This window comes from Schistocerca gregaria, chromosome 6 (genome assembly GCF_023897955.1).
Source record: "Schistocerca gregaria isolate iqSchGreg1 chromosome 6, iqSchGreg1.2, whole genome shotgun sequence".
Classification (NCBI taxonomy): domain Eukaryota; kingdom Metazoa; phylum Arthropoda; class Insecta; order Orthoptera; family Acrididae; genus Schistocerca; species Schistocerca gregaria.
In genome coordinates, this window is record NC_064925.1 from 269165117 (window position 1) to 269178584 (window position 13468).

At 37.4% G+C, this 13468-nt stretch overlaps 1 protein-coding gene across 1 annotated transcript in view; it reads left to right on the plus strand.

The window, feature by feature from the left end:
* Positions 1-6917, plus strand: part of LOC126278575 (odorant receptor Or2-like) — a 126228-nt gene extending 119311 nt beyond the window's left edge. The window contains exon 7 of the mRNA XM_049978781.1: positions 6664-6917. Within this exon, the coding sequence (XP_049834738.1) occupies positions 6664-6720 (57 nt within the window). The 3' untranslated portion in view covers positions 6721-6917. The remainder of the gene's footprint in view (positions 1-6663) is intronic.
* Positions 6918-13468: the final 6551 nt, after the last annotated feature.

A 13468-nucleotide genomic window follows, 5' to 3' on the forward strand; every position in this document is an offset into this window, starting at 1 on the left:
TTACAACGAAACTAATGTTATTACGCTTTAGTTTTGAAGTAAACTAAATTAATATCTTCATTTCTAATTTTAATAATTTTCCTGTCTGCAGTAATGTAAAGAGAGGAAGCTGAAATAATTTATAATTTCAAAATTTACACTCATTGATATTAACCGCACAAATCTTTATACAAATAATTATTTACATAAAATGTTATGTAAGTTGTGCCTGTAAAGTAATTTCAACTAAGACAAAAAAATTTCAACTGCACCCTGTTGTAGAAGGACGTGGGTGCTATGTATGTATTACTTATTGAAATTTTTTTTGCCACGCCTCGACGTTCCTGAACTGTGTTAAAAGGCGCAAAGTAAGTTCTGCCCAAAAGTGTCATGCAGATTGTGAAAGTCGTATTTCGTTAATTCTGGAAGATCTAATACAAATGTATCAGCTTCCTTACTACCCGATCTTCATAGGAAATACTCCGTTGAAATCGCTATGAACTGCGCTGCATTTGTTAACGAAGTTTGTTAAGGTAGTAATGTTCCTATCGTATCATATTGGCATGGCAGTAGATGTAAAAACCTCTGTCTGGAGCATTGCTTTCGTAATTTTTCATCTTTTTCTCCGAGAACGTTCATTGCAAATTCAATGAAACGCCATTATACTATAGTAAGTGCCCCAGAATGCATTTTGGAATATACGAGTATTTGCACACGGCGTATCATTTCCCTAACGAACATTCTACAACTCTTCGAAGTCATCATACATTATGACATATTGTGTAACTATAATTTTTAAATTTTCGTTAGCATCAGCACCGACCTGTAGCTAAAATCTGTGTTAGTTATACAATAACACAGCGGTCTAACATGAACAATATGTATATAATATTTTTCTTTTGCTAATACTGAGCGATTGTTGTCATTGATATTACTGCGTCAGAATGATAACACTGGAAATCACAGTTGCTGAACCACATTCTGACTGTGGCTTTACCTATAAAAATTCTTAATCAGACTGCAATAAAGATGCCAAATTCCGTTAGAATATACCACACACAGACTGTGGGGGGGGGGGGGCACGCCTTAGCAACATTATAATGCATGGACATTTAATACCTATCGAAAAGGCAAATACTCCGAGCACCAACACAGAGCGCAGATTCTGCAAGAGGAATAGTTACACTGCCTGTAGTCTTAATTACACTCCTGGAAATTGAAATAAGAACACCGTGAATGCATTGTCCCAGGAAGGGGAAACTTTATTGAGACATTCCTGGGGTCAGATATATCACACTGACAGAACCACAGGCACATAGACACAAGCAACAGAGCATGCACAATGTCGGCACTAGTACAGTGTATATCCACCTTTCGCAGCAATGCAGGCTGCTATTCTCCCATGGAGACGATCGTAGAGATGCTGGATGCTGGATGCCTCAGTTGGACCAGCGTTTGTACTGGACGTGCAGACCGCGTGAGACGACGCTTCATCCAGTCCCAAACATGCTCAATGGGGGACAGATCCGGAGATCTTGCTGGCCAGGGTAGTTGACTTACACCTTCTAGAGCACGTTGGGTGGCACGGGATACATGCGGACGTGCATTGTCCTGTTGGAACAGCAAGTTCCCTCGCCGGTCTAGGAATGGTAGAACGATGGGTTCGATGACGGTTTGGATATACCGTGCACTATTCAGTGTCCCCTCGACGATCACCAGAGGTGTACGGCCAGTGTAGGAGATCGCTCCCCACACCATGATGCCGGGTGTTGGCCCTGTGTGCCTCGGTCGTATGCAGTCCTGATTGTGGCGCTCACCTGCACGGCGCCAAACACGCATACGACCATCATTGGCACCAAGGCAGAAGCGACTCTCATCGCTGAAGACAACACGTCTCCATTCGTCCCTCCATTCACGCCTGTCGCCACACCACTGGAGGCGGGCTGCCCGATGTTGGGGCGTGAGCGGAAGACGGCCTAACGTAACGGTGTGCGGGACCGTAGCCCAGCTTCATGGAGACGGTTGCGAATGGTCCTCGCCGATACCCCAGGAGCAACAGTGTCCCTAATTTGCTGGGAAGTGGCGGTACGGTCCCCTACGGCACTGCGTAGGATCCTACGGTCTTGGCGTGCATCCGTGCGTCGCTGCGGTCCGGTCCCACGTCGACGGGCACGTGCACCTTCCGCCGACCACTGGCGACAACATCGATGTACTGTGGAGACCTCACGCCCCACGTGTTGAGCAATTCGGCGGTATGTACACCCGGCCTCCCGCATGCCCACTATACGCCCTCGCTCAAAGTCCGTCAACTGCACATACGGTTCACGTCCACGCTGTCGCGGCATGCTACCAGTGTTAAAGACTGCGATGGAGCTCCGTATGCCACGGCAAACTGGCTGACACTAACGGCGGCGGTGCACAAATGCTGCACAGCTAGCGCCATGCGACAGCCAACACCGCGGTTCCTGGTGTGGCCGCTGTGCCGTGCGTGTGATCATTGCTTGTACAGCCCTCTTGCAGTGTCCGGAGCAAGTATGGTGGGTCTGACACATTGGTGTCAATGTGTTCTTTTTTCCATTTCCAGGAGTGTATTTACAATAATTTTCCTCACTCGTAGATCTATACAGATGTAGCAAACATAGATCTTAATAAACTTCGAAGTCATCTTCCGTTGCGTCGACCATTGTGGGCGAGCGGTTCTAGGCGCTTCAGTCCTGCACCGCGCTGCTGCTACGGCCGCAGTTTTGGATCCTGCCTCGGGCATGGATGTGTGCTATATCGTTAGATTAGTTACGTTTAAGTAGTTCTCAGATGTCAAGTCCCATAGTGCTAGAATTTTGACAATATTGCATCACATCACTGGAGTAAGTTGACCAACAGAAATCTGTATTCGTACCACAGACTCGTATCATAGGACAATAACAGCCACGGACAGAGGAAAGCAAAAGGATTCCATTAAATAAGCGTTCTGTTAACAAAACGTGCTCTCTCTTGAACATACAATATTCGTTTGTAAGTTGGTTAAGATGGGCAGACATTCACTGACAACAGCACTTCCTGTTTGGTTTGAAAACGACTGTCTCTCACAAGGCGTGACGCTTGTCTCTGGATCCTACTGGTTAGGATTTTTTGACCACCACTGCTTACGCCTTGTGACAAGGCTGCGAACATTACATCATTCATTCCTTATATGTCGTACTGCTTGTAACCAACAAATCGGGCAACTTCAGTTCTGGTGTGGACACGCACAGGTCCAGAAACAATAACTCCATTGTGTCATATTGTCACGCCTCCACGTGGACTAATCTCACTGCGATGATTCCATACAACTGACAGGAAACACACACACCAATTCCCTGCCGCCGCGCGGGATTAGCCGAGGAGTCTACGCGCTGCAGTCATGGACTGTGCGGCTGTGTCTGGCTGAGGTTAAAGTTCTCCCTCGGGCATGGGTGTGTGTATTTTTCCTTAGGATAATTTAGGTTAAGTAGTGTGTAAGCTTAGGGAATGATGACCTTAGCAGTTTAGTTGCATGAGATTTCACACACACACAATTCCCTGCTGTGCCTCATGTAAGCGGAGGAAGACCAAAAGACAGAATAGTACCAGTTCTACACCACCTACAGCGTTTCAAAGCCGCCAGTGGTCTCTTAATTCCCACAGATATTCAGGTGGCCAAACAGCATTTGCATCCATTCATTTGGTGATGACATGATTTGTTGTGTACAATCTCTCCAGGCTTTCTCTATGACCGTGAAGTATCAAAATAAGTGAACTATTATTCATTACTTCATAATAAAGTTTACTTTTACCCGATACATACGTTTTTTATGACTTGTTATGCCTAGTAATAGGATCAGATTCTCTGTGAAACCGAAGTTCAGGGTGAAGAAAAATTCATGCACTTGGACTTCGCAGCGCAGTTCCTCACATACTGGCAAAACAAAAATGTTTCTCACAAAATTTAGTCCTGCGCATATTTCGGACAGTTAATGGCTATCTGGCAGCACTGTAATCACAGGTACGGTAACTACCTCTGTCAGGAAAGCCATTAATACTTTGCAGTTGGTGCAGTGGATAGTGTTTTGGGTTAACGTGCAGGGAGTCGAGGGGTCGATGCTGGGACCAGGCTCATCTGTTTTTATTTACTAAAGGTAGTCTGTGTGGTACGGTATCTGGCGTTTTAATCGACATACAGTGATTACAGAAGGTCTTGTAAAAGACATTTGCAGTTACCTCCTACAAACACAAAAATGGAAGTACTATCATTTGATCATTTCCTTGTCGTGGATGCGAATTGTTTCGCGCCACTACTAGACTATATACCTGTTTTCTGTGTATCCTCCCCCAACGGTACCATCGAAATTATTTACAGAGCCCGTTGCTAGCCCTACTGGTGATTTAAGGTCCTATCGAAATATAATGGATGTGAATGTGGCAAGAATAATTGTTGGTATTAATCGTTGGGACTGTTCGGGTCAGTTACAAACAAAACAAAATTATAATCTACTAGATGTGGTGGTGAGACACAATTTACAGTGATGACGTGATAAATGTTTCTTTAAAAGCTAACTAATGATAAAGAATGTACTGATATTTCCATTTCCGAGTTCGTAGTACGTAGCTGCAACTGCTTTGTTGGAGGTTCACTATAATAGGGCTATGATGATTAAGGCGCCAGATACCGCACCATGCAGACTACTTTTAGCAAGTAAAAAGAAATTAGCCTGAACCTCGTATCGAACCCTCGTGCATGTGACCCAAAGCACTGTCCAACCGCACCAACTGCACAGCACTACTGCCATCCCCTGACAGAGATACTTGCTGTACATGTGACTGTAGTGCCACCAGACTGCCAATCCCTAACGTCCATTTAAAAACTAAGCCCAGATCGGCCCAACGGTACTGTCCGGCCGCAGTGTCATGGGGTCACTGGATGCGGATATGGAGGGGCATGTGGTCAGCACACCGCTCTCCCGGCAGTCTGTCAGTTTACGAGACAAGAGCCGCTACTTTTCAATCATGTAGCTCCTCAGTTTGCCTCAGAAGAACTGAGTGCACCCAGCCTCCCAACAGCGCTCAGCAGACCAGATGGTCACCCATCCAAGTGCTAGCCCAGCCTCAGAGCGCTTAAATTCAGTGATGTGACTGGAACCAGTGTTACCACTGCGGCAAGTCCGTTTCCCTTAACGTACATTTACTCCCCCAAATATGCGCAAGACCAAGTTTTGGGGGCGATATTTTTGTATTGCTAGTTGTGAGGAACCGCGTCCCGAAATCCGAGTGCGCTAATTTTCTTCGCCCTGCGTATCGAGCTCTCGAATTTTCACTTAGCCACTCTGAATGTGCTTGACTGTTGTTACCTAATTAGTAAGCCGAAATTCGTGAAGTAAAGTCTCTTTGTCTCTTGGTAGGAACCACTGGGGTTTGGTATCTGAATTAACTATAAAATTTTCCGTCTTGCCTGCATTTTTATTCAGTTCAACAAGTAATCGGTTTCGACTTTGCAACAAAAATCAGACCATAACAATTCAGTGATACACATCACTTGCATACGTAGTTTACGATTACACGTACTCTATGTCGCTGCTGCTGGCTATAAAGTGGGAAACGGTTATTTGTTTGAGGAAACTAGAATGAGAATCCCACAGATTTGCAGAAACTTAGTTTCGAATTAAAATAGGTTGTAGTAGAACAATACGAATCACTTGTTTAAAGGAGATAATGATGAGCCCTCTTGTATTGATAGTGTTGTTGGCATATGGCTCTGGTTCCTACTTTCTCTGGTCCAACTGTCTGCAACTTCACAAATGTCTTGTATAACTCTCGTTCTATTTCTTTCTTCTTGCTGTTAATCTCACGAAACTGTCTTCAGGTTTCTTAACTTTTGCCCCCATTGTCAGTGTTAATATCGTCTTATCTTTCATAATGCTAACTTGATCCTCATCTGAAACATCACAAATTTTCTTTTTGCTCTCTTAGCATTTATGTTTGTAAAAAACATGAATGTTGTCAACTATGCTCCTATGTCATTTCTGGTTTTAATGCTGATACCCATTACAAAGAAATCAAGTAGTTTTTCTTAATTAAATGCTGTGAAGGAAATATGTTTACTAGATATCAATATGATCAAAAGCTGTGAGACCACTTAACAGATTTGAAGCTACAATGAGAGAGAAGTTCAAGTGAGATAAGTGGTGGATATTCACACTGCTGTTAAAACGTTAAAAGTAGTATTAAATATTTATAGAACAAAATATTAACTCTGTTTCCAGTTTTCCACGTGAAAGATTGGATCAAATCTTCAAAACACAACCAACATCATATTAAGACAATTTTCGAACACACTGTTCCATTAAACAAATTGTAGTAATGGTCCATTTAAAAGAAAAACAAAGGGCCACCATATTAGACCATTCTAAATTTTTAAACGTACATTAATGGAAAATTCATACTATGAAGTAAAAGAAATAAAGAAAATTATTTGTTAAATAACCTACAAATATTGTATTTATACTGTGTGATATACTTAGTTAAAGTTAATGCATTAGTAATAGACTGTTGATCAAGTATGCTATACAATTATGTAGCAACTACTTGTGGCTATTTTCTTTTAGTGAAATATATGACCGCTAGAAAATTTGTGGAATAGATATCTAATAAAATACATTTCTCTCTTTACAGATTGTGAATATGTCTTACTCCTATTTCGCCATTCTTCGAAACTTTAAGGATGACTAGCAGTAACAAATAACACTGTTCTTGAATCAAGGCACATGGACTTATGAATTATACTCTGATTCTGCATGGAATTTTTATGCTAAGGATAATTATGTATCAGTTTCACTATTTGTACTGAGCATACCTGAATTGTATTGCTTTTCTCATCACTGAACCATAACTGAAGGACATAATAAAAGACGAATTAAGATTCAATATTTCGCTGCACTTGTCAAATATGGGTCTTTACTGAACATTTCTTCAGATTAACATGCAAGATGGACATAGGAGGTAGGTACAAGGTAAGGAGTACAGAAAGCTTACAGAATTCACAGGAGAATGCTACTGGACTGTGAAGTATCCATGTCACTTTAGGTTAGCAGACAAAATAAAATGTAGGCAAGTGGCGGCTGTGCAGATTGTATTCATTATATGAAGAAAGATCATTCTAATGAACTTGATGAATCAGAGTCCCTGCAAACACGATCACAGCCTTACTGTAAGTACAAAACATATATCTATGAAATGTATATATTGCAATGGTGTTCCCAGCAGGTAACAGATCTCCGTGGAACATTGTGCACATGTTGAAGGTGATGGTCACTACTATGAAATCATAAACTAAACAGTTATGTTTGTGGGTATGAATACACATTGTTTAGACACATGTTTTGCATTTACAGTGGCAGTGGGTCTCTTGGTGATGGTATAATACATATAAATTTTACTGGTGAATTACTGCTCACGAGAGAATCCCACTATCCACCATCGATTAGAGTCTGGTCAAGCTGGCATGCAGCTTCTGAGAAATATACATTATTTAAAATTTCTTGGTAGATACGCTTTACTTCCACAGTTCTCTGTGCTAAATTTGAATATTTCTGCTGAATTTCGTGACGAAAACAATCAAACTCTGAAAATTTTAATACTCTACGAACTATAAAAGAGTAGTTTAATCGAACTTGGTCAGTTAAAGAAAAATGTGGTTGAGCTATATTCTGCAGTATCTTTAATTTGCAGTGGGAAGCCTGCTAAAATGCGAAGTATTATAAAGACGATCTGGAAAGGGTTTGTTGTGCTTTTTTAGTTATTTTCATGTCTGAAAGATGGTCAAAACCATGCACCAGTTCCAGAATATTTGTTAAATCGAACAATACTGTGGCATTCTATTAAACGAAATGTGAAGATGTAATTGATATGTTTTTAACGCTCATTTGTAAAGAAGTATGTAAGAATCAGCCAATGAAGGTCATGTACACTAAGGAGGAGATAAGTAGTACATGCAACAGTACTTTCACACTCATTTGTATAGTATTGTTATGCTATTTGGAATTTTGATCATAAATTTTTCCGTGATGGTCCGAAGAACTATTCAAATTTTGTTCAGAGAGATCTACAAATATAGATTTTCTAGCAGGAACTATGGAAAGAAATGTACATTAATCGAAAGTCGGGTACCAAGATCATCACATGTGAAAACATGTTCCCCATCATTTTAATATCTCATAAATTATCATCCACACACAAAAAGTCATTAGGGATTTCTATAGAACTCATGGAGAGCTATTCAGGGTCGTGATTGTAGTTTTTCTCGCAAATAATGAAATTTTTATTTACAAGGTTAAAACTTTCCACAGTTTCCTCCATTACAACAACATAGCCATAAATAACTCTTACGTTTTCTTGAAAGTCTTGTGCCAGTCACACTAGTGCTGAAACTATATCCATCATTACTAAAATTATCTCATGATCCATTATCTCCACAAACAATATTCATTATGGTTTTCCGTGGAACTCTTTGGGAGCATTTCAGAATTGTGATCATAATGTTCTCGACAAATAGACACATAATTTTGTATGATATGAAAATTTTCGGGATTATTACTGTTTCCACGCGAATTTCTGAAGCGTTTTCACATATTGGACAGATAACTTTGTAACTGTAATGTATCTATAAACAACTCTGAAAAAAGAATGATTTTGTAAAGTCAGATCCAGCTTCACATGGTGACAGTTTAGCTGCCAGGCACAAAGACAGCAGTTCGTTTAGGATGGATTTCAAGCTATGATTGTTGAGAAGAAAGAAAATAAAACATCTTTGACAGATCTTTCTAGTGTTTAATCTTTGAATCTCTTCATATGTACAGTTTTTTTGAATGGATATTGAAGCTAATGAGCAAACTGTCTTCTTATCTTATTATTACCAGTAATTATAAATGTTGTTGAACACGATGTATACAATGAGTTCATAAACACTGGAAGTTGTTGGCATGTGTTACAAAAATGTTAGACAACTATCATAGGGAGTATAGAGAGTAGTAGGTGTAACGCCAAAAGAAAACGTTGACATTACCTGAGTCGAAAAACGCCTTTAAGGTATCACATAGCACAATGGAAAGAGAAATATTAGGCCTACTTCTTTCAGAGGTAATGCATGAAAGAATAGATTCATAAAGAAATGGGTTGCATGATCATGTGTTATCCTTTTCCTTAAAGCATCTAGCTATGCAATGGGATAGTTTTCCTGATTGTTTATGCATACTCATACATTCAGATTCAGGAGACAGTCAATATCAACACATCACTTATCAGTAAACCTGAAATTCTGTTGAGAATAGTAAGTGGGTACACTGAGTGCACAAAGAAGGTTTTTAATGCACAACCATTATTATTAATTAATTAAATTGATTATATTAATAGAAATTTGTGTAATATGATATAATTTAATTAATTTAATTAATTAATGAAAATGTTGACCATCCCAAACATGCTTAGTGGACTCGACATAGCCACTTACTACAATGCATAAAAATTTAACCTAATTTTGATTGCACTAAACAGTAATTGAAATAAAATTTTAGTTGAAAACAGTGGGCAGTTCGAGAGCATTAGATTTAATTGAAAAAGACAATTTTGGTGTATCAAATGTGGTATTACATGGCCATGTAACACTGAATCACATACAAAAATAATTCAATATTAACTGTAAAATATAAATTACATTTAATACTGTATTTTGGGTATAAATTCCACATCCTGAAATTAATTGAACTGTAAAAAATAAATTACATTTAATAGTGTATTTTTGGGTATAAATTCCACATCATTAAATTAATTGTCATTATTTTATTTTTCTTCATTCCCATATATATCAATTTAATATTAACATCTTCAAAAAACTGAAAATCTCAACCAGTAATTATTTTCTAATATTTCATTGGCAAAAATTTTTAAATTCAGCATTTAGTTACAAACATATTTTATGTCCTTGTGTAGTACTGAAGTATTCGCTAGAATTAACATTATATAAAAGATTTATTTGTATCTTCATAATCTTTTTAAACGAATTAATAATTGTTGGCCTTCTTTTTAAGCATTTCATTTATATAGAATAAAAATCTATTACTGAAATTTAAAATCACATGGTACTGTATCATCATTTTCAAAAACTATTCTTTTGTTGTATGAAATGAGATTTCTTTCTTAACTTGCTGAACTTTAGTATTTACATCTCTAGTTACTTGGTTGTTTTCTAATTGTAACTTTTCTTTCATTTCATTCTGAGTTAGTTTTGAATAGTCTTAAAATTTCAAATGAATCCTTCTACCTCCATTACAGTGCTTTTATCATTTCTATCAAAATAATAACTTTCAGGTCGTGTTGAAGCCCAGTTTTAATCCACTTTTTATCTTCTAAGTCATTTGGTTTTTCACTTAACATATACAACAGCATATACAACATAACAACAGCAATGTATACTACACTGTCCATATAAAAATATGGAACAGTCTCCCCTAGTTTATCTAACATATCAGTGTGGGATCCATACCGGATCAGGTTGATGTAGGAGATAGAGAAGATGCAAAGAAGAGTGGGCCGTTTCGTCACAGGATTATTTGGTAACCGTGATAGTGTTACAGAGATGTTTAGCAAACTCAAGTGGCAGACTCTGCAAGAGAAGCTCTCTGCAGCACGGTGTAGCTTGCTCGCTAGGTTTCGATGACGTATCGAATATATTGCTTCCCCCTACTTCTACCTCCTGAGGAGATCACGAATGTAAAATTAGAGAGATCTGAGCACGCACGAACACTTTCAGACAGTCGTTCTTCCCACGGACCGTACACCACTGGAACAGTGGCACGGAAAGTGCCCTCAGCCACACACCATAGGGTGGTTTGCGGAGTATAAATGTAGATGTAGATCATTCAACTTAAGCTGTGCAATTGATGAAGTGAATGCTGTTATAAGGATATTTGTAGCTGTGTTACTTTCCATGTAAAAAATTACACATTTTCTGTATCAAACGGTCATTAGTAACATTTATATCTCTATCATCTAATCAGCCACTCTATAGTATCTCATAAAATTGCTGTAAATCTGTCTTACATTGAGTTTTATTGATTTTTATCGTTGTCAAAATTTTCCTCATAATGAATGTAGACATATCTTAGCAACATCTTTTTTTCTTGGTTTTTCTTTGATCTTGTCAAGATCTAAATTTGTATCCAATTTTTCTTTCTCTTCTTTTATATACATCCCATTGCTTTCAAAATTTGGTGACCTGCTTTCTAATTTTATTTTCACTAAGTCCTTTATGTAAATAATAAACAGTATTTGCATTTATTTATAAATTCCAACAGTTTCTCATTTTTATCAGTCCTTTTTCATACTTGCAAAACTGGATGGTGTAGTCCTCTAAGTACCAATACTTTACGTTTTATGAGCCCATACCATATCTAGAATAGCATCTTGGGCTATATAATGTTGCTAGATCCTACAGCATAATAATGATAATATTGTACAGTCAAATAGAAACTACACTCATCACTGTATCTCAATTTTCTGCCAAGACTATCTGCTTTACTCTTAACCACCATAAAAACATCTCTTGGATTCACTGGTTTGACAACTTCAGACAACTGTTATAATTTCTTGAGTTTCTTAAATTCTGCTGACTTAATCCAGTTGCAGTTCCACATCTCTACCAAATGATATCCTGGATTTAGTATCTCTGCATTTCTTGTAAATGTCTTTTGATATAAATCACCCACTGTTACTCGATTTTTGTCATTAATTGTTTCAGTTTGAAAACATTTTTACAAACATACCAAAAACAGCTGCAGTATTGATAAACAGTACCAGTTTCTTCATCAAAGCCATGTACCTTAGCTCCATCTATATTTATTTCAGCACCTAAAGAGCAAGTTGAATATTATAATTCATTAATTAATTTAAACAAGCTATAGATTCTGTTATAATTTTCCTTATGTTCTTCATCCACTACAGCAATTCTTCTATTAGGTAACTATTTAGGTCTGTATATAGCCATACAAACTCCAGCAGTTGTGAAACAATAGAATAGAACAATATTAGCGATATGTAGGAATTATATTCTTTGTTCTAAACAACCACTTCTTAATACATGTACATGAGAATTACATTATTCATTAACTTCTTGATTCATGCAGTTTTCTTTAACGTCTTGACTATGCCATTTTTCCCTATTTTCGGTTTCATAGGATGAACATAAGAATATTCGATATCAGAAATCGGTCCTATGTAATTCGTATTTTCCTGTGTATTGAATAAATGTGGGATACATTTTTTCTTTAGCTCCTACAAATCAAATATTTTTGGAAAACTACTAAGTGATCCTTGTACAAACTTACTGCTATCAATTGCTTTTAAACATGTCTATTTTATCTCCAATAACATTACTTTTTTCTATGAAGATAGTATATGTCTTTCTTGTGTTTTCTACACAATACTTCAAAATATTTTGTAAAACCTATTGATTGCATTATTAAGTAGAATGAATAACCATTATGTTTATTATATATCACAAACCTTCCTAACTCGTCATTTGTTTTAAATATATAAACATGATCATGATTAAAAATGTGAACTATTACCATATCTGAATATGTATTTCTGTTTCTTGTTGAGCTTCACAATCATAAAACAAGTATTTTTCACTAAAGGTAGAAGAAATTCTCTTTGCAGATACTTTTCTACAACACTTAAAGTATTCTTCTGTCACTATATTATTGCAAATTGAACATTCAAAAATATATCCTTCAAATGAACCAAACATAAAATTTTTATCATTATTCTTATAATAACAGATCCAGTGACAGCCAGCATGAACAGATGAATCTAAATTAACTATTCCAAATTCATATTCTCTACGATGATTATATAATTCATGAATCATAAGAACACCAAGAAAGTATTTGCTTTTTAATTGCTGAACAAGTTTTTCTACATCAAAACTACTTAATTCATTATGATATAATTATATGAATTACTTTTGAACATTTTTTATTCCAGTGCCAGTATTCTCCTCAGTTACTAAATTATGTATTTTTTCTTCGAATTCCTTATCAACTTTTTTCGTTTTCCATTATTGTACCAGCTTCCCACCACCTAATAATCCAATAGTTGAAAGATATGGTAATCCTCCCAACAATAAAGGAAGAAATCCTTCTTCAAGTTTCTTCTTTTGGCTGTATTGGCCCATCATGGATTTGGAACATCAGCTGGTTAAGTAACTGTTAATGTAATGAAATTCATCAATGACCAAGTATCTAAAGATGTTATGTTGTTTTATTTCATCTTGATGGTTACCAGTTTCACTATTTCACTATGGGCACCTTCAGGCCACATATCCTTCTCTCCAAATAAATGAAACTGTCTAAATAAACTCTCCAAATAACGAAATCGTCATTTTCATTTGTTAGGAGAGATGCAAATGAGTCCTGAAGATAGC